This window comes from Amphiprion ocellaris, chromosome 1 (genome assembly GCF_022539595.1).
Source record: "Amphiprion ocellaris isolate individual 3 ecotype Okinawa chromosome 1, ASM2253959v1, whole genome shotgun sequence".
Lineage (NCBI taxonomy): Eukaryota > Metazoa > Chordata > Actinopteri > Pomacentridae > Amphiprion > Amphiprion ocellaris.
Genome location: NC_072766.1, coordinates 29547695 through 29570377, shown reverse-complemented (window position 1 = coordinate 29570377; position 22683 = coordinate 29547695). Strand labels below are relative to the sequence as shown.

Genomic DNA, 22683 nt, shown 5'->3' with positions numbered 1-22683 from the left:
ACGAATAAAAAATAAAGTAATTAATTAAAAAAAAAATAAAAAAATAAAAAAAACTTTCAGGAGCACACTGATAGGACCGCGTAGGTGGCGCTGTCTATAAAAAGTGCTCTAAACTTAAAGGAAGTGTACAGCCCTGTAGGTGCAGCCTCCGGCTCTGCGACATACCCTTCCCGAAGCAGTGCTTCGCCGCACGGCATTCTAGTCGTTGTGCTTCGTTTCTGCACTTCTCCCACAATTGTCGCGGAGCTGGACGTTACTGCGACCGTGATGTCTTCGGGCAGCACTGCCCTCCCTACAGCTGAAAATGGAAATGGAGGTTTGTTATTTAGCTTACATTTACGAGCACATGCCGACTTAACTGGGTTTTTGATGTTGTAAGTTCTTAAGACTAACGTGAGCTGGGAGTCCGAGTAAAGCTAGCAAACAGGCTAGCTAGCATGCTAAGCAGGTCGAGCTGAGTTGCTAAGTTCCACATGTTATTTATAGTATTGGCCTCTTCTAAATAATTGCGTTGTTGGTCGGTTTCAGGAAACAAGAGGATACCGTGTTCGCTGCACGGCTGTAAGCGGGTGTACACAGACAACATCGCTCTTGAGAGACACATTCGGGACCATGAGATCCCGGCGCAGTCTCTGCCTGGTGAGTGTCTTTTAGACCAGCGAGACAAAACATCTAGCTGGTCATAGCAGGAAAAGCGCAGATGTGTTTATGACGGTGTTCAAGATGAACTGGTGTTCCGATTTACTGGTGATAATCAGTGAGCGAGGCAGCTGTGACAACGGCAATACGGATCATAGGCCACTGTGCCGATGCCCGTGCAAACCACACAGACGTCAAAAAACTGTTGCGAAATGTTCTTGCTGGCAGGTTTAACATTAATTCCACATGTCGTTGTTGTTCTGTTCTGACTCACGGCTGTTCAGGCTACTAGTAAAATACTCGGTTTAAAGAGGACGTCCACCCAGCAGAGTGGAAATAGCCCTTAGCTGCGGTGGAGTGAAGATCTCCACCAGATGAATAGGATAGAATTGCCACTTTATTGTCAACCAGAACATACAGTAGCTGGTGTACATCAGACTGAAATATCGATGCAAAAAGCTCGCAATCGGAATGATGAAAAAAAAAGTGTGACAATCTGTGGCGTCAGTCCGACGGTCAGACAAACAGCACGAGAAGTACTAAAACTGTTTTCAGAGTTAAATCAGGTTGTTGAGTTGTTTTACTTTTAAACACATCGAGAGACAATGAGATTATATCAGTGATTCTCAAATTTTTTCTGTCGGGCCCCCCTTCAGAGGACAAAAAACTTTCGTGCCCCCCCAATAACTTCGTGCGTGTATATATATATATATATATATATATATATATATATATATATATATATATATATATATATATATATATATATATATATACATACATACATATATATATATATATACACATATATATATATATATATATATATATATATATATATATATATAAAAACTGTGAAAACATGAATATGCAGGGCTGTGTTATTTTATCTGATTCCATTTTGTTGTTTTTCACAGTAAAGATCAGGGGTGTCAAACTCATTTTAGTCCAGGGACCACATAAACCCAATCTGATCTCCAGTGGGCCCCAAGAGTAAAATCACAGCATAATAACCTATAAATAACCAAAACTCCAACTTTTCCCCTTTGTTTTAGTTTAAAAAAAGTACATTCTGAAAATGTTCACATTTAATGAACTGTCTTTTTACAAAATATTATGAATCTGAAATTTCTTAAGGAAAACAAGTTCAATTTCAACAGTAGCCTATTATGCCTCAGTTCATCATTTACACATGCATTGTAACTGCCAGATAACAGTTTATCTACAAAAACACAAAACATTCAGTCACAGGTATCTGGAACTGAACAATGTAGTATTTTACTTCATGATCAGAACAACTTGTCAAGTTCTAGAAATTATTTTAAATTTACAGTTTTACAAATTTAAAATTTACAGTTAATGTTGTTGTGATTTTTATCGATCGAGTACGCTGGTGTTCCGACTGCACATTAACGATACGTTCTCCCATTCTCGGGAGTCTGTACTTCGGAGTCTGAACGGCCAGTGCATATACCATAGATATATATAGAAGATCATTATTATTATTAATATATATTTTTTTTATATCTATGGCATATACAGTCAGCACAATTTCAGTATTGTTGTACGCCGCGAAAAACAGGCCGACGTTAAAACAATAGTTCAGCTAATTAGTTCCGCGTTGAAGGACCTTTTCCTCCCAGTCGCCCGCGCCCCCCCTGACATGCCTCTGTGCCCCCCCAGGGGGTCACGCCCCACTATTTGAGAAACACTGGATTATATAAACCGTCTGACCGCATTTTAACCAGCGATTTCTCATATCAGCCTTCAGAACGTCGATATGTTTCATCTGATTTTTTTCCCGTTATTTTGGATTTGTTTATTTTACTGGGATAAAACAAGTTAATCAGCACTGTATTCTATTCAGTAATATTTCAGTATTGTAGATACAATGCACTGATTCTGTAGAATACAAAATTGAAGGTATTGAAATCTTTTGTAAACATGTACAACAATAGTAAAGAGAAGTGAGAATATTAATGTTAATAAAACTTAATTCAGCACACCCCTTTACTAGATTGTCAGCTATTGTTTAAAACAAGTCTCACAAATCAAGACATGCAAAACAACAAAATAAGAATTAGTATAAATAAATCAGACTAAATAAGATCATATTGCTGAATTGTTCGACACTAAGTCGAACAATTCAGCAACATGCAAATAAAATACTGAATGTATTACACATAAAAGCAAAACACATACATGCATGTAATCCAAAAAGGTCAATACTTTCCACCACAAAATTTGACACAATTAGGAAAACTGATATGGTCTATTTAGGCATGTGCTCATGTAACACTTGTACATAATTGGATCTAATTTCCTCAAGTGTTCCAAATTTGCAGAACACTTAGGTAAATTGGCTAACTGATGTGTTTGTGGATCACATGTTGGTTGCCCCGTCACACCTTTGTGGGTTTAGTGAAAAGAAACATGACAAACTTCTGTAGCTGGATTGAACATGAATGTCATGTGAATTTTGCTAAATTGCTGCTTTTCATATTCGATCCTTTTTAAATCACTGCTGATCTTCTGTCCTGTTAAAATTTGGTGCTAGTGAATTTGAATAACAGTACAGTGGCAACTTGATCTAAATCTGCCGATACTGTATCAATAGATCAATATTATACTTAGACACTTAGTATTCTATTATCACATGGTTTTGTCTTTTTCATGTCAAAATAACGTGCACATTGTGTGCTGGTCTCCAGTCTCCACTGCTTTAACAGGTTTTAACAGTAATCACAGCTCCACTGTTTTCAACTGTGCTTGCGAAGTTTCTTTCATGTATGAGTTTTAAAATTTGAACGCCTCTTATTTTCAGATAATTTTGTCAAGACAAAAATGAATAAAACAGCAGAAATCTCATTTTATAGACAAAGTTGTCCCATTGTTTATTTCCTGGTTGGAACAAGGGTTCCTGAAAAGCCACACCTACAAAACATCTGTCTCAGAACCGCTAGTGTCACCAGCTAATCGGAACACCAATTAATCTTGAACACAGAGGTCCTCCTCCTGTCACGGCTTACTATGACACCTATTGGAATCCGATTACTATTAATGCTTTACTTGTGCTTTTCAAGAGTTCAAAATATCTCTGTGTAATGTGAAAATGTCTATTTTACCTGCTACTGGACTGCTGTAATATAATAAAAGCAGGAGCAGTTCTTTATGCTCAGTTAGCTCTAGTGTTTGTGTGTGATGGTGTAGGTGCCAGTGCCATGGGAAAGAGAGGGCTGACTGGAGCAATTTATGATCTGTCTTGGAGGCCAGTTTGTAATGGCAAGCGCTGATCATTGAGCTAGTTAGAATGAAATTATAGATGTCTGGAATTAGAATTATACCTAGTTAAATGTATGGAATTACAGATAATTTTAATTAGAATTTTGAGCCTGTGAAATGGCAGTGCACCTACCTGAAGTTACGTCAGAGGCTGCGGCAAGGCAAAAGCAGAAACAAACTATGCTACTGCAGTCCTAATTGCCTTTGACAAGCCATTTTACCATCATGTCAACACAACCTGAGGCCAAGCTCTAGTAGATTGTAACAAGTAGTCTCTGGTGAGTGAAGCTCTCATTTTCCACAAACCCTTTGTTGATGATGTTTTAGCTCTGTATTGACAAGACAACTGCCATTACTTCTGTTCCTACCACTTAAATGCTTCGATGGACCAATATCCAATGGGAAACCTCGCATTAGCAGTGTCATGCGCAGCAATTAAGACTAGTCTTGCTAACATTTGAAATACCTGCAGCTATTATTTTTGGCCAGTCAACACCAAATTACAGGTGTCTCTAGCTGTCAGTATAATGTTATCGATATCTTAAATAAAAATTCCAACTAGTCATAGTGTCATTAAAACTAATTAAAATTGTGTTGATAATGATCATTTGAATTATGGATTGTCAAACCAAGCTGTTTTATGTTAAAACTTCTTTCTTGAAACTATAAGTTTCAAGATTCAAGACCTTTATTTGTCACAAACACAATTATACACTGCTCAAAAAAAAACTTAAAGGAACACTTTGAAGACATATTTCATACATATTCCAGCAAGAAATGCTACAAGTTCTACGTCCTGGATCTAGTTGATCCAGACAGAACTCTGCTCAGCCTGACTGCAGGTCTGATGTACAGTTAGAATACCCTGGTAGTTTTTAAAAGCAACTTCACTAGTTCTGGGACATTGTTGTCTTTCTCCTGTCCATAGTGGCTGTGAAGAGATCCCGCACTGATGCAGCTCTGCTGTAATCCATGAAACGGAAAATGGGAAGTCTGGGTTTACAAAAATACAGTCTGACTGTTTATATTTACTGTGTCCTAATTAAGGGAAATACGTAAAAAGGACAAGAGTGGCATCAATGTGACAAGAATTTCTCTCCTCAGGTAAAGTGTTGCTGTGTTCCTCCATTGGCTGCAGTGGCTCCTTCTCCAACATGCAGAGACTGATGGAACATATGAGGCATCATCACAAACCCAACATATTCTTCCAGTGAGTTGGCCTGTGTTGTACATTGACTTATAGCTGGTGTGCTGAGAATTCATTGGTGCAAATATTTTGAGTTATGTAACATTTCTTCTGTTTCTCTTGTTCTTCTGTGGGTGTGAGAGCTGTCGCACCAAGTTGCGTTCCTATCGTGGCCTCCTGACTCACCTGCACACCTGCTCCAGAGTACCACGGAGCAGAACAAAGCCTCCTGAACTGACACTCCCTCTGCCTGCTGCTGCAAACCGCCCAAACATGAGCACCACGGCTATGGACCAGCAACCCCCACAGCTGGAATCGGTGTCTGCGGCCCAGCAACTCCCTTCTCAAATACCAAACCCAGATGGATCTTTCCCCACTGCAGTTCCGCAGCCAGACTCTGCTGGCCCTCCTCTGCTCGGTCCACCCATCTTGCCCCTTCCTCAGGCTTCCCCTCCTCACCTTGCTTCTCCACAACTCTCTGAGGCACCTCACCAGCCTCTGTTTAGGAATGAAGCCTTTAATCTGCCATCCTCCCTAAACCTGGATGGTCCAAAAGCAGCATCTGACCGTCTTGATGCCCAGGGTCAGCAGCAGACACACACCTGGTCTCCTGAGTCTGTCCACCCTGCTCCAGGATCAGCACCTCACTCTCCTCCTGGGTCATCAGCTGTCTGGAAGAAGAATCAAGGTGAGCCTGTTGTCCTGCTAAAGCTGTAACTTGCGAGGTATGGCTACATGTTCACTTCCATAGTAACCTGGTCATCAAAGCTGCACAAAGCTGCAGAGGATCCCTCAGGCTGTCCACATGTTGTTTCATCTCTACAGGCAGCTGTGTTACCCTAAAAAAAACCCTTGATTATACTCCTTTGGAGACACAAACAGCTGTAGGTGTAACAGTTGTTTTTATCTTTTTATTATATTACTGCTTTGAGTCCTCTCGGAGGACTTTGTTCCATCAGCTTCCATGCATTCTGTGCACACTGCTGCCTTTATAGCACATGCCGTCTCAAATTTAGAGAAGTCTGTGTGGACTCTCGTGTAATTAGGCAAATTATGAATTTTGTGTCACACAGACACTAGCAGACCGTTGTGTGTACTAACTAAAGTGGAAGTTTTATTACTTGCTTAACGCTAGCCTAAGGCTGATTTGTGGTTTCCCCACTTACCTGTGCACTTACTGATGCAGACTGTGAATGTGGACAGCAGATGTGCAAATAGTTCTACAGGATGGGCCATAAGTTTCCATACATAGGAGAAATAAACATTTTATGTTGGATAACTGTTTTTATTTAGATAATGTGCTCTATATGATTACCATTGTTTCGAAAACACATTAATACATGTTTTCCACTGTTGATGTATTTGCATTAGCACAGTAGAAGCTATGCTTGTAATGGCGTTGGTGATACATTCCTTGAGATGATTTATGTCTTGTATCTTCACCTGATACACCATGGCCTTCAAGTGCCCCAAAGATGGCATCAAACGCATCTTCTTGGTTATCTGAAACATAAAAAAAACTATACATTCTACATTCATTCTCTTCTGGGGGATCTCCGACAGAACCAGGCTCAGGGAACGTGACTGGTTGGGTGAAAGGGTAATGAAGAGGGTGGGGATTCAAGAGTTTAAGCCTGATTTTATAGAACATTATAGATCCACCCTAAAATTCCATATTGGCGTATCATAGTACAATCCTGTGGTGTAGAGACACCAGACAGTTTGACATAGCCACACTTTCTTTGTGTCAGTCGGCTTGTCAGAAACTAGAAACTTTAGAGTTAACTGGTATCACGAAGGTGGTTTTCAACTTTCTTTGTCAACTCAGACTTCCGCTTCAGACTCTGTGCACGTTCACACAAAAGTGGGCGTTTAATGCATCTGAGTTTTCTTCTGCACAAAATGAAACAATTATGTCACCTACTTCAGGTTGTTCAGGTTGTTATAATGGAGAACAGCAAAGAATCTAAAATCTACGGCTGTAAAAAGCACTGCTCCTGCAAATTATGCAAAAAAATAATGCTGATTAAAAATGTGTTAATATGTTAATTTTACCAATCAATGCTTATTTTTAGCAGATAGTTTCACATTAAAGCTGTTAAACTCTGGGTGCCCAGTTAGCTCAGCTGGTTGAGCTGGTGACCCATAAACAGTGGCTATAGTCCTTGATACAGCGGCCTGAGTTTGATTCCAGCTCATGGCCCTTTGCTGCAGGTCCTCCCCCCACTCTTCTCTCTGCTTTTCTGTCTGCTTCTCGACTAACCTATCTAAAAAAGCCAACAAAAGGCCAAAAAAAGCTGTTAAACTTTAAATTTCAATTATTTAAACATGATATTGTATTGACGTGCATTTAGGTCTGACGCTATTAAAGTGATAATGCAGAATATCACTTTAATTTATAGTGAAAGTGAAATTAATATTACTGATTGAATATTGTCTGTAATACATACCAGTAGAATAGTCAGCTTTCTAATCTGTGTTCTATCAGCTGCAGTACCAGCAGTATAAATGGACCAAACATAAAAACATATTTCTGTATTTTTTTTTCCTGTCACAACGTGATGCATACAGTTTGCGAGACTGTAACTACATGGCTGTATTCAGTGCTTTTAGTAACGTACAGCTCAACATGTTTCCAGATATTACATATTCCCTCAGCTGAAAATCTGTAGCACCCAGAGTCATTAGAAACTACTACCATTTTCTAGGTGGTAAATGAACTTTCCTCCTTAGACATCCATTCTTGCATAAACAAGCTTTATTTGTTGCCTGCTGAGCAGCAAAATCTCACAGGATGGGGATGTTTGTCCAGAGTGTTTTGTCTCTGTTAAATCAAACTGTTTACTGTGTCATTGCTATTTTTGCTGCATCAGTTACACAGCATCGTACGCTTGAAACTCTGCTCAACTTGTCACCTTTGGCAGAGCTGAATTGTCCATATTTTTTTACTGGAAGTATCATCTTTAATGTTTCTGTAGCAATTGAGGTCTGTCAGAGTACCCAAATCCTTATACAATGTTGATGTAGTTCCTGTGTTTAGACAGTAATTTGTCCTTTCATGCATTAGGTATAGCCTGCAGTAGACGCATTCTTTGGGAGCACACCAGAGGGCGCTACACCTGTGTGCAATGTGGACATGTGGTATCCAACCGCAAGGAAATGACTCAACACATCAACAGTCAACACAGTGGTAACAAAGCTGCAGAAGACACAACAAACTCTATTAATAACACATAATGTGGAAACTCACCTCTTCTGTCTCTGTCAAGGCTTTAGACAAACACTGAATACTGGTTATGTCCAGTATGCTTTTACTTTGAAGAGTCTGCATTAGCAAAGTTGAATAGAAACTGATGATTTTGTAGTGACTGTAATAAGTATTTACATCATGCTGCTTCTGAAAAGCACTAAAAAATGTATTTTTTTTTTCCTAAAAATGTTTTATCAGTCTGCTGGGTCACAAACGATGTGCTGAAGAGTCGCTGTCATTTATTCTAGGGATACCTGGCTGTAGCTGACAGGTGTTTGAAGGCTGTTGCCATTAGATGTTTGAACAACAGAATTGATTGCAGCTTCTGAATTGCAGGTGAAGTTTTGGCTATTAAACATTATTAAATTATAAACACTTGATGCTATCTTTCTCAGTTGACTACAATACAGACTATAATGCTGATCTTGTGAGTCATTGTGCAGTGCTGCTTGTTACAAATGAGGTGGAAAAACAAACTTGACTGATGTATTTAACACATGTAGATTGTGCAGATATTGTTTTCCCCTCAGAGGACTGACTTTATTAACCTGCCCTCAGATTTTGTGCCAGACTAATTACAGGATACAGCTGCTGTTATTGTAGTTTCTCGTCAACTAATCCAATAAAACACCTAAACCAGCAAAGTATGTCTCTAATACTAAATTCTGTATGGCTCTCAGCTCAGAGCCCATGTAAATCTTAAACTTGATTTTCAACGAAATTTCCTAAAACCGCATGTGTTTTGGACCTTTTGGTCACCATGTTTTACCCACAGATTGTGCAGCAAGTATTTGTGGCAGCAGCATGTAGAGTTGAGTCCAAATGAACTGCAGTGTGTTCACGGGAATGAAGAAAACTGTAACCCAGCAGCTGACTGATTTGTTCTTTAGGAACTGCAATAATCAGTCATTTGAGAGAAAAATAAACAGTAACTATAATTAGTATGTTGTTTAGTTACTTGGCTATTTGCAGCTTCTAAACAGGCAGGATCTACAGATTCTTTCTTATATTACTGAAGAGCGAATGGCTTTTGGAGTGTTGGTTGGTCAAAACAAGCATTTTACAATTCTTGTTGGGTTATGGGAAATTCTAAGTGGCTTTCTTTTTCTATGCATATTCTGCATAAATGCGGAAAATCTGATTAAATGAAAATAATTGTAATTCCAGCAGTAGTGTTTTAATAGTTTCTGGAAAGTGGAGCTTTGAAGAGTAAGAAAGTATCTCTGGTTTGATATACACAGGTGTAATATATGTATTGGTTTGGCTCTGTACATATCAACAAGACAAACACCGTAGACAACTCCAGCCCATTCTTTCACACCAGAAACACCATGGTGGGTGTATCATTTCACATACTTCAAGTTCCATACCAAACACCTTTACAAGAAAGACAAGGTCAAAAAGATCAGTTTTTATTTGGGTCAATCAAAATGAGTCAATACAAGCTAGTCAGCGTGTCAGAGTTTAGTAAGCTCTAGCTCCTCCTTATGTCTCTACACATCCATATAAGCTCCCAGACAATCACCACTGCTTTCCCGTCCTTTACATTATTAACATTACACACCCATCCAGCAGTGAGTTTTACAATAACTAACACATCAAGACAATACCACATGACAGAGGTCCCACTTGATCATTGACGTGAATTACTAGACATTACCACATGCAAACTGAGGTGCTGTTTTCAACACAAATCCCATCATGTTGAAGATTTATCAATCAATCTATATAACAAAAAAATCCTCGTAACATTATGCTGACAAGTTTTCTGAAAGCATGAGCCATCCTCCCTTCAGTTTTTCTACATGTGGTTTTTTTTAAAGGAATTGTCTCCCTGCCACTAGCTTATTGCCTTACAGCCATGAAGTTCAACTGTCAATTTCTATTCATTAAACAAAACCTGCTGTAATTAGCTGGAAACTAATGTTTTTAGTCCACAAGATGGCAGGTTAGGAAATAAAAGTCATCGTAAACAAGTACATACAAAAAAAAGATAAGGGACCGACTGTCCACCCCCAGGTCAGGCAATGTTGATTTCTTTTGTTTTATTATCACAATTAGGGTCAGCTCAGGGCTCTTGAGGCTTTAAAAAAATCTCTTCTGGTCAATAGCGTACATCTTTCCTGCTGGAAGCTTCCGGAAAAATAAACTGTTGCCTCTGCTCATGTTACCCTGGAATGAAAAAGAGGAAAGAAGTACCAGTAACGACTGAACGTACAGTATGCATAACCATAACTAAAAGGCAAATCTAAATTTCAAGTAAAAACAATTGCCTAATGTGAGAGCCTGTTAACACCAAACTTGGACTACTACTATAACGTGTTATTAACATGTCCCTTGGACATATTTGAACATCTTTGGTGTTGAGTGTAATTTATTTTAACATTGTATGTTTCCACAACCAAAACACAATGGATAAATGATGGTGACTGGCATTAAGTCAACAATTAAACCCTATTTCCACCTGGTATTTCTAATCTCTCAATTTACTGAAATACTCACTTGAGTCTGCAATTTCAACTGATCTCAGTATACAGATAAGTTAAGTGTGGTTGGCTAATCTCTCAACAAACACAATGCCTTCAAGGGAAGCAGTGCTGCTGAGGGCTGGATTTTATTTACTCCCAATGCAGTGACAACATTACTGCTATTACATGAAACCTTGACTAAACTTGATGTCTTTATCTACTCTAGACTCACAGAGAGCTCATGAACAAATATTTAATTATAAACATTGCTTGTCAAGATGCAAGCTGACACAAATATCAACATGATTAAATCAGTCTTATACACTACCAGTCAAAAGTTTGGAGACACCTTCTCATTCAATGGTTTTAATTATTTTCTATATGGTAGATTGAAGACTGAAGACATAAACTATGAATTAACACATATGGAATTATGCTGTAAACATAAAACTTAAACAAACCAGAATATGTTTTATATTTTATATTCTTTGAAGTAGCCCCCTTTTGCTTTGACAGCTTTGCACACTCTTGGCATTGTCTGGATGAAGATGAGGTAGTCACCTGAAACTGTTTTAAATTAACAGATGTGCCTTGTTAAGAGTCAATTTGTGGAATTTCTTGCCTTCTTAATGTGTTTGTGACCATCAGTTCTGTTGTGAGGAGGTAGGGTTAATACACTGTGGATAGCCCTATCTGACAACTGTTAGAATCCATATTATGGCAAGAACCACACAACTCAGTAAAGAGAAACAACAGTCCATCATTACTTTAAGAACTGAAGGTCAGTCAGTCTGGAAAATTTCAAAAACATTGAATGTATGTAAAACCATTAAGCACTACAACAAAACTGGCTAACATGAGGACCGCTGCAGGAAAAGAAGACCGAGAGTCACTTCTGCTACTGAGGATAAGTTCATCCAGCCTCAGGAATGGAAAGTTAACAGCACCTCAGATTAGAGCCCAGATAAATGCCACAGAGAGTTCTAGTAGCAGACACATCTGTACATGAACTGTCCAGAGGAGACTGTGCCAATCAGGCCTTTATGGTCAAATAGCTGCTTAGAAACCACTAATAAGGAAAAACAACAAGCAGAAGAGGTTTGTTTGGGCCAAGAAACACAAGGAATGGACATTAAACCAGTGGAAATCTGTGATTTGGTCTGATGAGTCCAAATTTGAGACCTTTTGTTCCCTCGCCGTGTCTTTGTGCGATGCAGATGTGAAAGTGTGGGGATGCTTTGCTGGCGACGCTGTTGGAGATTCATTCAAAACTGAAGGCACACTGAACCACCTGGTTAACAAAGCGTCCTGCAGCGACAATGCCATCTCATCCGACTTGCGTTTAGTTGGATCATCATTTTTCAACAGGACAATGACCCCAAACACATCTCCAGGCTGTGTAAGGGCTATTTGACCAAGAAGGAGAGTGATGGAGTGCTGCATCAGATGACCTGGCCTCCACAGTCACCTGACCTAAACCCAATCCAGATGGTTTGGGATGAGATGGACCACAGAGTGAAGGCAAAAGGGCCAACAAGTGCTCAGCATCTCTGGGAACTCCTTCAAGACTGTTGGAAAACCATTTCAGGTAGTCACCTGAAAGCTCATGAAGCTCATCCAGAGAATGCCAAGAGTGTGCAAACCAGTAATCAAAGCAAAGGTTGGCTACTTCAAAGAATCGAAAATATAAAACATTCTGATTTGATTAACAGTTTGTTTACTACATAATTCCATATGTGTTCATTCATAGTTTTGATGTCTTCTGTATTAATCTACAATGTAGAAAATAATTAAAACAAAATCCATTGAATGAGAAGGTGTGTCCAAACTTTTGACTGGTAGTGTGCATTTGCTCTGTTGACAGTCTGCAATCACCTGAAGCTTCAATCTAGTGCAAACCAAAACAGGTAAATGCACTGGAGTTCATTTCAACTTAACAAAAAGAGGTCAATGTCATACCAGGCATCTGGTTTGCAGATGCTGGCCAAACCAGTTCAAATTAGATTTTTTTATGTGAACAGCTGTACTGACTGTGGTATATGGTGGTTCTCATCCAGTAGCCAAATGATTTCAAATATTGTGACCATGTTGTCTTTATGATCAGTTTCTTAGCTGTAGTCAAAAGTCAGCGTATCTTTGAGTGATGAAACGGAGATGTTTCTGCGTAACTTTTCTATTACATGTACAGTCTGATTTTGTGATGTCAATAAAACCAGTTTTCTGGAATTGTCTGGAGCTCATGGTAAACACAGGTTAACAAGCACATAGCTGTCGTAATTTATTTACTTAGTGATAGAGGCCTTACATTTTTGTGTTCTAAGTGCTGCTCGAATTTGATCAGAATTTTTGTTTCGGACTTCCAAGCAATAGCAGTATATATATTGTGATCCATGTGATGATTACTGTCACACAGGTGTTTGAAAAACGTTTAGTCTGTGGTACATTTACCTCTCTGCTTAGATGCCTCCAGCAGTCCACCCAGGTGGGATATACTGATGCATAGGGAGGTAGGCCTCCAACGAGCCTGATAGGACATTGGAAATGTGAGTCTGGTTGATCTAGCACTTACGAGGTTCACAACAGCAAAGAACCTGCCAACTCACCCGCAGTTATTGACAGCCATGAGGTTTGACACCAAAACAAAGGGGTATGTGAGCATACTGGCAAAGAACTGGAAGTAAGAGCAGGAAAAGAACAAAATAAGACTGCAAGCTATAGACCGACTGGTGCACTGCTGATGTTTGTTGGACTCACCCCTGTCACAGCCTGAGAGCAGTTCTTGATTTCTCCTGTGTGACTCATCTGTAAAGAGAAAAAGTCACAGAATTAACTATTTTTTTGTGTCGTGCACCTCCACATTTTTCTAACCACGCAGACGGAGATGCACGGAAAAACATGGCAGAGGACCAGGACCTACTCATAGCTGAAGTCCAGGAATATGGGCACTTATACAATTCATCACACAGAGATCACCGTGACAACTGGGTTATGAACAATTCATGGAGTGAAATTAAAACTAACTGTTGAAATGCAACTACTTGGTAAAATGCCATATTGTAAGTGGTGTAAACAATGGCAAACTTCTTCTACTCTAGTTTAGTACTAGAGTGGACTAAGTAGACATGCGTTTGCGATATACTGCCCCTGCAGTTTGGGAGCAGACGCTGCATGGAGTATAAAGTCACACACGTTCTCTCGCATGAGAGTTCCGTGCGGCTCGTTCATGTGGAAAGCATAACCCAGCCTTTATCTGTTGGAACTCATACAATGATTGAGTAGCCTTGGCGGAGTGCTTTTTTTGATAGTGATTGATTTTTTCCATTCTTTGTGTCTTGCTTGCTATTTAATTTGTATTACTTTATATGGTCCTGGACACAACTGGTAAGTGAAAATCAAACATAAGCAAAAAAACTGAAATATTCTAGCTGCTAGTGTAGTGGGTCCTTCAACAACACACTGCAACACTGAAAATCTCAGAGTTGCTGCCAACACTTTCTTTCGTTTGCCCATTTGCTTGTGTTGACACTAAACTGGCAGTTTCAATAGAATCTATAAGGCCAGATAAGCTGTGTTTGTTACAGTATTAGCTGTGATTACACCTCACAGCTGTAGTTTAAAAATGCTGTTACTGTGCTTTCAGTTACCAGGCTACTGATATGAAGATACAATATAAAACCCCAGCTGAGAAACTGCTGGTCAAGGGGCCTCAGTTTGAGATGTGTGATGCATGCATTGAGGTCTGTACCTTAATACAATAAGCACTGTGAGATGACATATGTTGTGAATTAGCACTATATAAATAAAACAAAATTTAATTGAAATGAAATCGCTGCGAGAACAAAACCACAGCATTTCTGTGCATTTACAGACAACCTTGAAGTAAACGCTGACACCTATATATAAGTCATTAAGCCAACCTTTAACTGGACTGAGTGGTGTGTGTATAAGAGATAGCATACCGAGTCATCAATGGCATATGTATTGATGAGGTGAGCCAGCAGGTTACAAATCCACAGAGACAAGACATCACCCAGCAGGCGAGGAATCAAACCACTGGGAAAAAAAAAAACATTAAAAAAACAATATTTGAACACAAATAACACTGTATACTGTGCAATATATATGTACTGTAAATAAGACCATACCATTTTGTGAAAAAAATAGGTTTCCCACCCTGCCTGTATATCTAAGCTGTGCATTTCATTTGTAACCTCTTCATCTGTGATTGCTGTTCTGTTTATTCTGGCTTCTAAGGGCTTTCGCAACTTTACACGACAGTGGAAAACAGAGGAATTTCTCTACAGGTGACTGTCAGTCAGGGCATATAAGCCACAGCATACATTTTCTGCCTTTATGTATAGGTTTATACCACTGGGAAATTATCTGTATGTGAATGGAAGGGGATCTGTGTTTAGGAATAGCAAGGACCATGATGATGCGACTCATTCTGATCCTTTGTGTTAAAAAAAAAAAAAAAAAAAAATCAAATTGATAGAGCAGCTGGGATGCTGCTGCTGCTGACTTTCCTGCAGCCCACTGCTTCCAGCTGCCCATTTCCACCAATCTACTCTGCATCGCCCTTACTATACTTAATATGCTCATCTACACACAGTTTGCATCTTACTACCAGCTACATATGCAGTGTTTTTAATGACAGAGGCTTACACCATAGCAGTAAACTTACGAATCAGTTTTAATGTTGGCTTGCACTTTGTATCATCTATGTCAGTGGTTCCCAACCTGTTTGGCTTGGAGCCCCCCCTATAAGCTGCACCCCACCCCCAGGGATCTTTAAACATTTATTTACATACGGAGACAATAGCATCCATAATACCTCAGCCTCAACTTGATATGTAAGCTTTAAAATATTGTTAATAACCCAATAATTCAGTATTAGAGTATCCATGCTCTGCATATAATTTAGCATGAAAGCTACATTGACACACTTTCTTCCTATTATCTTTATATTAGATACAGTGCACATATCTAACTATAAAGCACCAAGTATATTGCGAAATTGCTTAAAGTTGACCAACAAAACAGAAAAATACACAGAGACTGCCAAACTTACGCAAAGAAACCAAGAATGCCTTCTTCTCTGTAGACCATGACGATGGAATCAAACACCCCACTGACAACAGAAGAAATTTTTACGTTTTCAACAATTTTCACGGCTCTTCTTACTGATGTTTATGTCTAGAATGTTAAAACTTTACCTGTACTTAGTTTCTCTCCCAATAAACTGGACCATACATCGCAATGTAATCACTGAAAAACAAGTCGGGGGAAACATACTTGACATGCAGACTGGTGTCTCACCACACAGATCCAACCCCAAGATTCAAATGTATCACAATCTCAACCACTTCAAAGCTCCTATACAACATCTGAAGTCATCACATGACTGCAGTGAGGTCAGGTTAAGCCACCTGACAGACCTGAGTAGAGGAATGACGTACCATGAAAGGGATGTGTGACGATGGTGGCACAGGAACGAGCGATCATCTCTTTGGTTGTCTGTGGAAAAGATAGAAAACAATCAACTGCAACTGAACTTTTATCTTGCAGGCATGGCAACAGCAAATTTAGATTTCAGCTGAAAATGTTCGGTATACAATCTTCAGGGGAGGTCCAGGGGGGCGCAGCCCCGCTGAAGCCGAGAGGTTTTCAGTAAAATAGAGGTGATTTAGAATGAAAAACATGCATAGAATTACAGAAGACTAGATTGTAATGAATAAGTTAATTTAATGAAAAGTTAACTTACTTTTTCTTCAATGTTGTCTCACTGCATGTAGTCCTACAAATTTTACAGTTCTATAGGTCTTTTAACACTATTTACACTGGAGTTCTACACTGGTCACAAAGTCACTTCTAATGTCACAGTTTCCTCTATGGAGTCAGCTGTGTCGGTTTTTTTTACATTTCCAGAACACTCTTTAAACACTATCAGGGATTCATTTTGCCCTGAGTCATGAATCAAATACCCAATGTTTTGTTAAATGACTCAAATATTTTACTTATAGTGAGTACTTCTGACTCATGGCTTGAGAAATCAAAATGATTATTTTAAAGCAAACTGACCCACTCTGATAATATTTGACTCAAGGTTTCAAACTGTCATGAGTCAATTTCACTCAAGGTTATGGAGAGCAAAATGAACCACTGCACTATACTTTTTCTTCAATGTTGTCTCACTGCATTTAGTCCTACTATTTTTTACAGTTCTGTAAGTCTTTTAACACTATTTACACTTGAGTTCTACACTGATCACAAAGTCGATAAAAACCTCATGATTCCACCGAAAACGATCCCAATAGCTCCAAATTCCAACACGAACATGCCGCCATGAATTGTAACAAAAGAATGCATCGAGCAATTTGATTGGTCCAATCGTTGGCAGCTAACCAATTTCGACCAATCGCAAGGCCTTTTACAATGCAGCAGGAGCTAGACTGGTTCTCTTTGTCTGTTACGCTGCGGGAGAAACGCCGAGCGCTTCTCAAAAACCGGGAGCAAGAGTAACAAAAACATACCTCACCCCCACTAAAATTTTCTCAACGGATTTGGACGATTCACAGAAATGATCAATTTGAAAATTAAAACGGCGGATTTCCGCGGAACGGCGGAAAATTGCCATGCCTGATCTTGCCAACTATGGTGCCTGTTGATGTCTGAGTAAACTCAAACAAGCATAAAAATGTTTTCTCTTCTAATTTCACCATTTCCATGAACTTTTTGTAATGGAATACTTGATCATGTGCATAAAAATTGGCAATGGAACCATGGCGTGCGCCTTACCTCATTAACAACATGCTGTAGGGAGCCCTCCACAGCCTTCTGCGAGCCGCCTAGTACCTGGCCAACAGAAATAAACCTCATGATCATTTAATTTTTTAATTTACCATTTTATGCCTATTAGACATAATATAGAGATGGCCTGAAACAAGCAGAGAGAAATGAGGGAGGCCACAGAATAAGGGAAGACTCAAGACAGTGTGGGTCATAGATATGAACTTAACCTCCAAGTCTCCTGGAACAGCCAAATCAACAACGCTGTTGGCCATTATGTCCCTAACAGTGTAAACTCCAGCCTGATAATTACTTGGCCATCAAGTTTGAAGCAGAAACCAGAGGAAGCAAAACTGAAACTAGTTTGTAATTGTGTTTCCTGGCTTCTTGATCTATCATCCAAGTGTCTGCTTTTGAAAAGGACTGGTGGACGGGTTCAGTGCTCAGTCTGTCAGCTAGACAGCTGATGCCATGGGCTTTTTAAAATACCTTTTTTCTTAAGGATTCCAGAGCTGACTTAAATCTCACTAAGACCAGCAGCTCCAGCCATCAACAGCAGGTTAAACATGCCTTGAATGAAAACATATTAAATGACAACCATTCCAAAACTACCACAGACAAAAGGCATCAAATACAGTATGGAAGACTTACACTGATGGCACTGTAGCCAGATTGGTGCCTGTATCACACCTTACATATGCTAAGATTTTTCAGCATAGTTCTACCACAAATGACCACTATGCAGTGGATGTAGAGTATTTCGCAAAGTTTACAGTATGTAACACAAACTGTGGCTATAGATACTATTTAAACTGTTCTAATTTGCAGTAGATTTGCAGTAGATTTGCTTTTACAAAAATGAACTTTTACCTGAGGTGTACCTTGTTCCTGACATTTCTGTAATAAAGTAAAGAGCAACATTATCAAAGGAAAACTGTTTATTCTGCTATTACACTACTAATATATTGGGCATTAGTATGTATCTTGGATGATCAGGTTTCCGTTTATGAGCAAGCATATCAAATGAATATTACGCTGTTTGAGGTTATGCTTTCAGCACCATACTAACTGACTATATCCATAATTCCAACTGAAGAACTGCAGCTGTAGCCGTGTGATTACGGTCTTTTATGATGCACTTATTTTTTTTCAGGCTTACCTGGACAACTTTGCTGTGCACGACTGTTCCAATAGTGCCAGCACAGAGCCTTGGACCAAGCCCTTTGAAGAGACCCACTTTTCCATCAATCTTAATGATGTGTTTTGCTAAAACATTCAGAAAACACATAACAAGTTGTAAAAGACATTTCAAATAGGTATAGATTAATCAATAAAATTAAATACTAATAATAATCAAGGGATGTGCAAAACCAGTGGTCAAATATAGATAAACTCTTTTCAGTTCTTAAGGGTTATATAGGTTAACTTCTGTTTAACCATCATCATCAGATAGCTCCCAAAGATGCTGATATTATGCAGTGATCTGACAGTATGGAGGCTAGGTCAGCAATGCTGTTGAAGCTTATAAAAGCTCGATTATTTCAGGCTTCCAGGACTGTGCTAGCAGTTCTGCACAATGAGTCCAGTAAATTTTAAGTGTCAACAACTCATACTACTTATCTGAATGAAGGCCTGGTAATATCCACATAGCAATGCATTCATAAGCAAATAATTACAGACATTGGTGTCATTAAAATGTGTCTTAGCTTTATTGATTAGGCCATAAAAATTATTTTGTTGACTTCAGAGTGAATTAATGAATGTCAGTTCCATGGCTGCATATAAACCAAAAATCTTGTACATCGAAATCTGATGTGCTCTCTCCATGGATGAAGGTGATAACAATTTTTACAGATGTCCTGTTGTTCTAAATTCATTTAAGATGGGACTATACAATTACATCTCACATAATTAGAATATGGTGGTAATCAGACATGGCTCCAAGTGAAGCATATGTCTGTTTTAGACTCAGTACACATAAACAGAAATATTTCAAGCCTTTATTTGTTTTAAACAAAGGCTGGAGTTTCAGACTTTATGAGCTCTAAGTCGTTATCATCAAATTGTTGTCTGGCAAACAATGAAAGTCTCACATGTTTCAAGAATGTGTCTTTAATTTTTAAGCTCAAAATACCACACTGATAGTTCAATTCACTGACTGTATAACCCACCACTGGGTTTTAACCCTGTTGAAAAGAAGCCAACAGCTGTAGCTCGCTGTTTAAGTGAGACGAAAACCAAGATTTTCTGGTGCTTGTAACACCAAGCAATCTTTTTATATGGAAATATTGTCAATACTGCACAGATGATTTTGTCAAATTACATCACAGTTATAATGGTATTTCAAATAATTTTTAAGCAGTGCAAAGCAGCAGCTTGGAAAAAAATGGATCTGAAGTGAATGCAGGTTAATGTGTAGTCTTAAGGGAAATTAATGCTTTCTGCATCTATGTATGCGTCTGCAAAGGCTTGTATCATGTAAATTTTGCCATCCTACCAAGTCCACATACACCCCAATGTGGACATCCACGTACAGCTCAAAATGTATGAATACATTTGTGCAAGGAAAACAAATGGTGCACAAGACAAATGTTTGTTTAGATTAGAGACTGTACAAAGAGACTGTCAGTCATCCACACCTTGAAAATTCATCTTTAAAATAACTGCCACAAACGACGCGTCGACGAATCGCCTGAGCACGATACGTCATCAAAAGCGGACGTGAGCGCGCAATGCAACAGAAATCACCGAGTGGAGCGCAGAACACGCATGGACATCCGCGCTGTATCGTGCATATATAGTATATGCATATATTATATACGCACAATACAGCGTGGACATCCGCGTTTCCGATACAGCGCGGACATCCGCGCCGCATCGTGCATATACTATATATGCACGATACAGCGCGGATGTCCATGCGTGTTCCGCGCTCCACTCGGACGGTGATTTCTGTTGCATTGCGCGCTCACTTCTGCTTTTGATGACGTATCGTGCTCAGGCGATTCGTCGACGCGTCGTTTGTGGCAGCCCTAATTGTAACTGAAGTAGGCTCTACAGGACTTTGGACGTGCTTTGATTTGTACATGCTTTCTGCTGACAGAGTCCAAATACAGTGGAAAATTGTAAATTCTCCTCTACTATGCCCACTGTGCTCCACAGACCTCAGGATTATACACTGACCTAGCGCTACAAACAAATCTGTAAGATGCTGTTATATCCTGTAAACAGTTAAGTGTGTTCATGTTTTCACAGCTTTTACATTACCAGTTTCAAATTCACAGAATCCACATTATACAATAAAAATGGATTTTCACAATATGGGACTTTAAAAACAGAAGCTATAAGATTAACTATCCACATATTGACATATAAAGCACTGCATTGGATACTATTGACTCCATTTCTGAGCTTAAGCTGGGTGGGTCAGACTCACCATAAGCAAATAGTCCAGGTAGCTGGTAGACTTGTCGGCCAAACAAGTTCCTGCCCAGGGTGGGAGAGAGAGGCTCATGTCCTACCTAATAACACACAGTAATAATTTTAAGAAGAAACAGCTACTTTCAAGCGTGAATCATTCTCTAATGTGAACTTTCGAGTCTTTGCAGCACAAACACACACTGTAACACACGTCCTGCTCATTTGGACGCATCGAGCAGGATCTACATTGTCCCAATTCCATTCACTTTGTCTTTATACAATTATAAACTTTCTATGTGCGTATGTTGTCTTTCAGTCACCTTTAATAATGATCTGAACTTCAATGCCTTAAAAGTTGTCTAACAAACTAAGCTAGTTAGTTAGCAACTGCTAGTGTTAGCATATTAGCTAGTTCAGTAGGATGAGGGCAAAAAGACACATGTCCCCAAATGCTCTGTTACAAGTGCAGTCACAAATGGTACATATTTACTCTCTCAAAAGCACACAGCTAACTAAACATCTTTTATATACAGTTTGTGGAGCTGACAGTAGGACAGACTGGCACCGCATGCAGATTAGCAGTAAGTATCGTTCGCGTTCTTAACGCTAACCTGTTAAAGACGTTACTGGGTCGACAAAGAAACCGTGTATGAGTATTCCAAGAACCAGGACTGGATGTCTGCATTTCAGGAAAGAGTTTGACAATGCGGAACACGAAGAATGTAACGTTTGACTGGTAGCACAGCGGAGCTAGTCTCATGGCGGCTAACAGGCAACGTGACGGCCCGGGTTTATTATTAAATAAGTTCTGCAGTTGTCTGGGAGTCTCTCTTAGGGCGCCATTCTGTTCACTAAGTGTGCTGAACGTCGACGAAGCAACGGGATATTTCTATTAAGTCTAGAATTTGGAATACGGTTCACAGTAGGCTTTTTCCGCCCACTACAGTATTTTGAAGACAGAAGGTCACAGGGACAACACACGAACAGTGGAGCTAACAACGTTACAGGGACATTTGTTGCAGTAAAGATTGTATGTACGCAGAATTAACGAGTGGTAGTAATTCACGAAAGGCCTTTAGTCTTGTTACATAGTCATTTACGAAAAAGCGAGGCAACATTCAACTCCATTATTCTCAATGGAGGTGGCAGTTTTCTCTTTCAGACTGACAAGGTAATGTGATGACACAGTATTTAGAAAGTCCAAGTCAGACTGGCTGCATCAACTCCCGCACCGCAAACATCCTCACTAACCCGCCCCAACTCTTTCCCTCTTACCTGGATTAGGACTTTTATATACATCAGAGGGTGGGAGAGGACGGTTAGCCCTGATCCCAGCAATATCTGGCCACACGTGTCCGCCATTTTTGGAAAGACAACATAGAACGGAAGTTATCCTATTTTCTTCTTGAGCCTGGGAACGGTAACGGTCATTTTTGTCAAGTACTTCCATCTAGTGTTCACTACCGGCAGGGCGCAGTGAGCTAGTGATGGTCCTCTGATACCCGAGGCTTCGACACATGCGCTGTAGCTCATGAAGCAAACGTATGGAGCCACTGTGCCGAGGCGTGGTTTGGTCACGTGACTCGTGACGTTTGAATCACTTAAGTGACGTTTGAAGCACTCAACTGCTTCGAATCACCTGATTGGTT

At 39.5% G+C, this 22683-nt stretch overlaps 2 protein-coding genes across 3 annotated transcripts; one reads left to right on the top strand and one right to left on the bottom strand.

Moving 5' to 3' along the window:
• Positions 1–124: 124 nt before the first annotated feature.
• znf414 (zinc finger protein 414) lies at positions 125–13051 on the top strand. The gene is made up of 5 exons (XM_055009381.1): positions 125–316; positions 529–639; positions 5026–5134; positions 5245–5795; positions 8175–13051. Exons 1-5 carry the CDS (start codon positions 268–270, stop codon positions 8342–8344), a joined length of 990 nt encoding a protein of 329 aa, XP_054865356.1. The 5' UTR covers positions 125–267; the 3' UTR covers positions 8345–13051.
• On the bottom strand, positions 9749–22518 carry mtch2 (mitochondrial carrier homolog 2). Of its 2 annotated transcripts, XM_055009384.1 has the most exons (13): positions 22310–22518; positions 21051–21135; positions 18774–18880; positions 18485–18511; positions 17624–17680; positions 16285–16342; positions 16042–16093; positions 15897–15956; positions 14785–14878; positions 13580–13627; positions 13429–13496; positions 13274–13349; positions 9749–10529 (listed from the first exon to the last, which is right to left on the bottom strand). In XM_055009384.1, exons 1-13 carry the CDS (start codon positions 22394–22396, stop codon positions 10443–10445), a joined length of 906 nt encoding a protein of 301 aa, XP_054865359.1. In that variant the 5' UTR covers positions 22397–22518; the 3' UTR covers positions 9749–10442. The 2 variants fall into 2 exon arrangements, with proteins under 2 accessions (XP_054865359.1, XP_054865365.1); XM_055009390.1 differs by lacking the exon at positions 18485–18511 and having other exon boundaries at positions 22310–22516.
• Between the last annotated feature and the right edge of the window lie 165 nt (positions 22519–22683).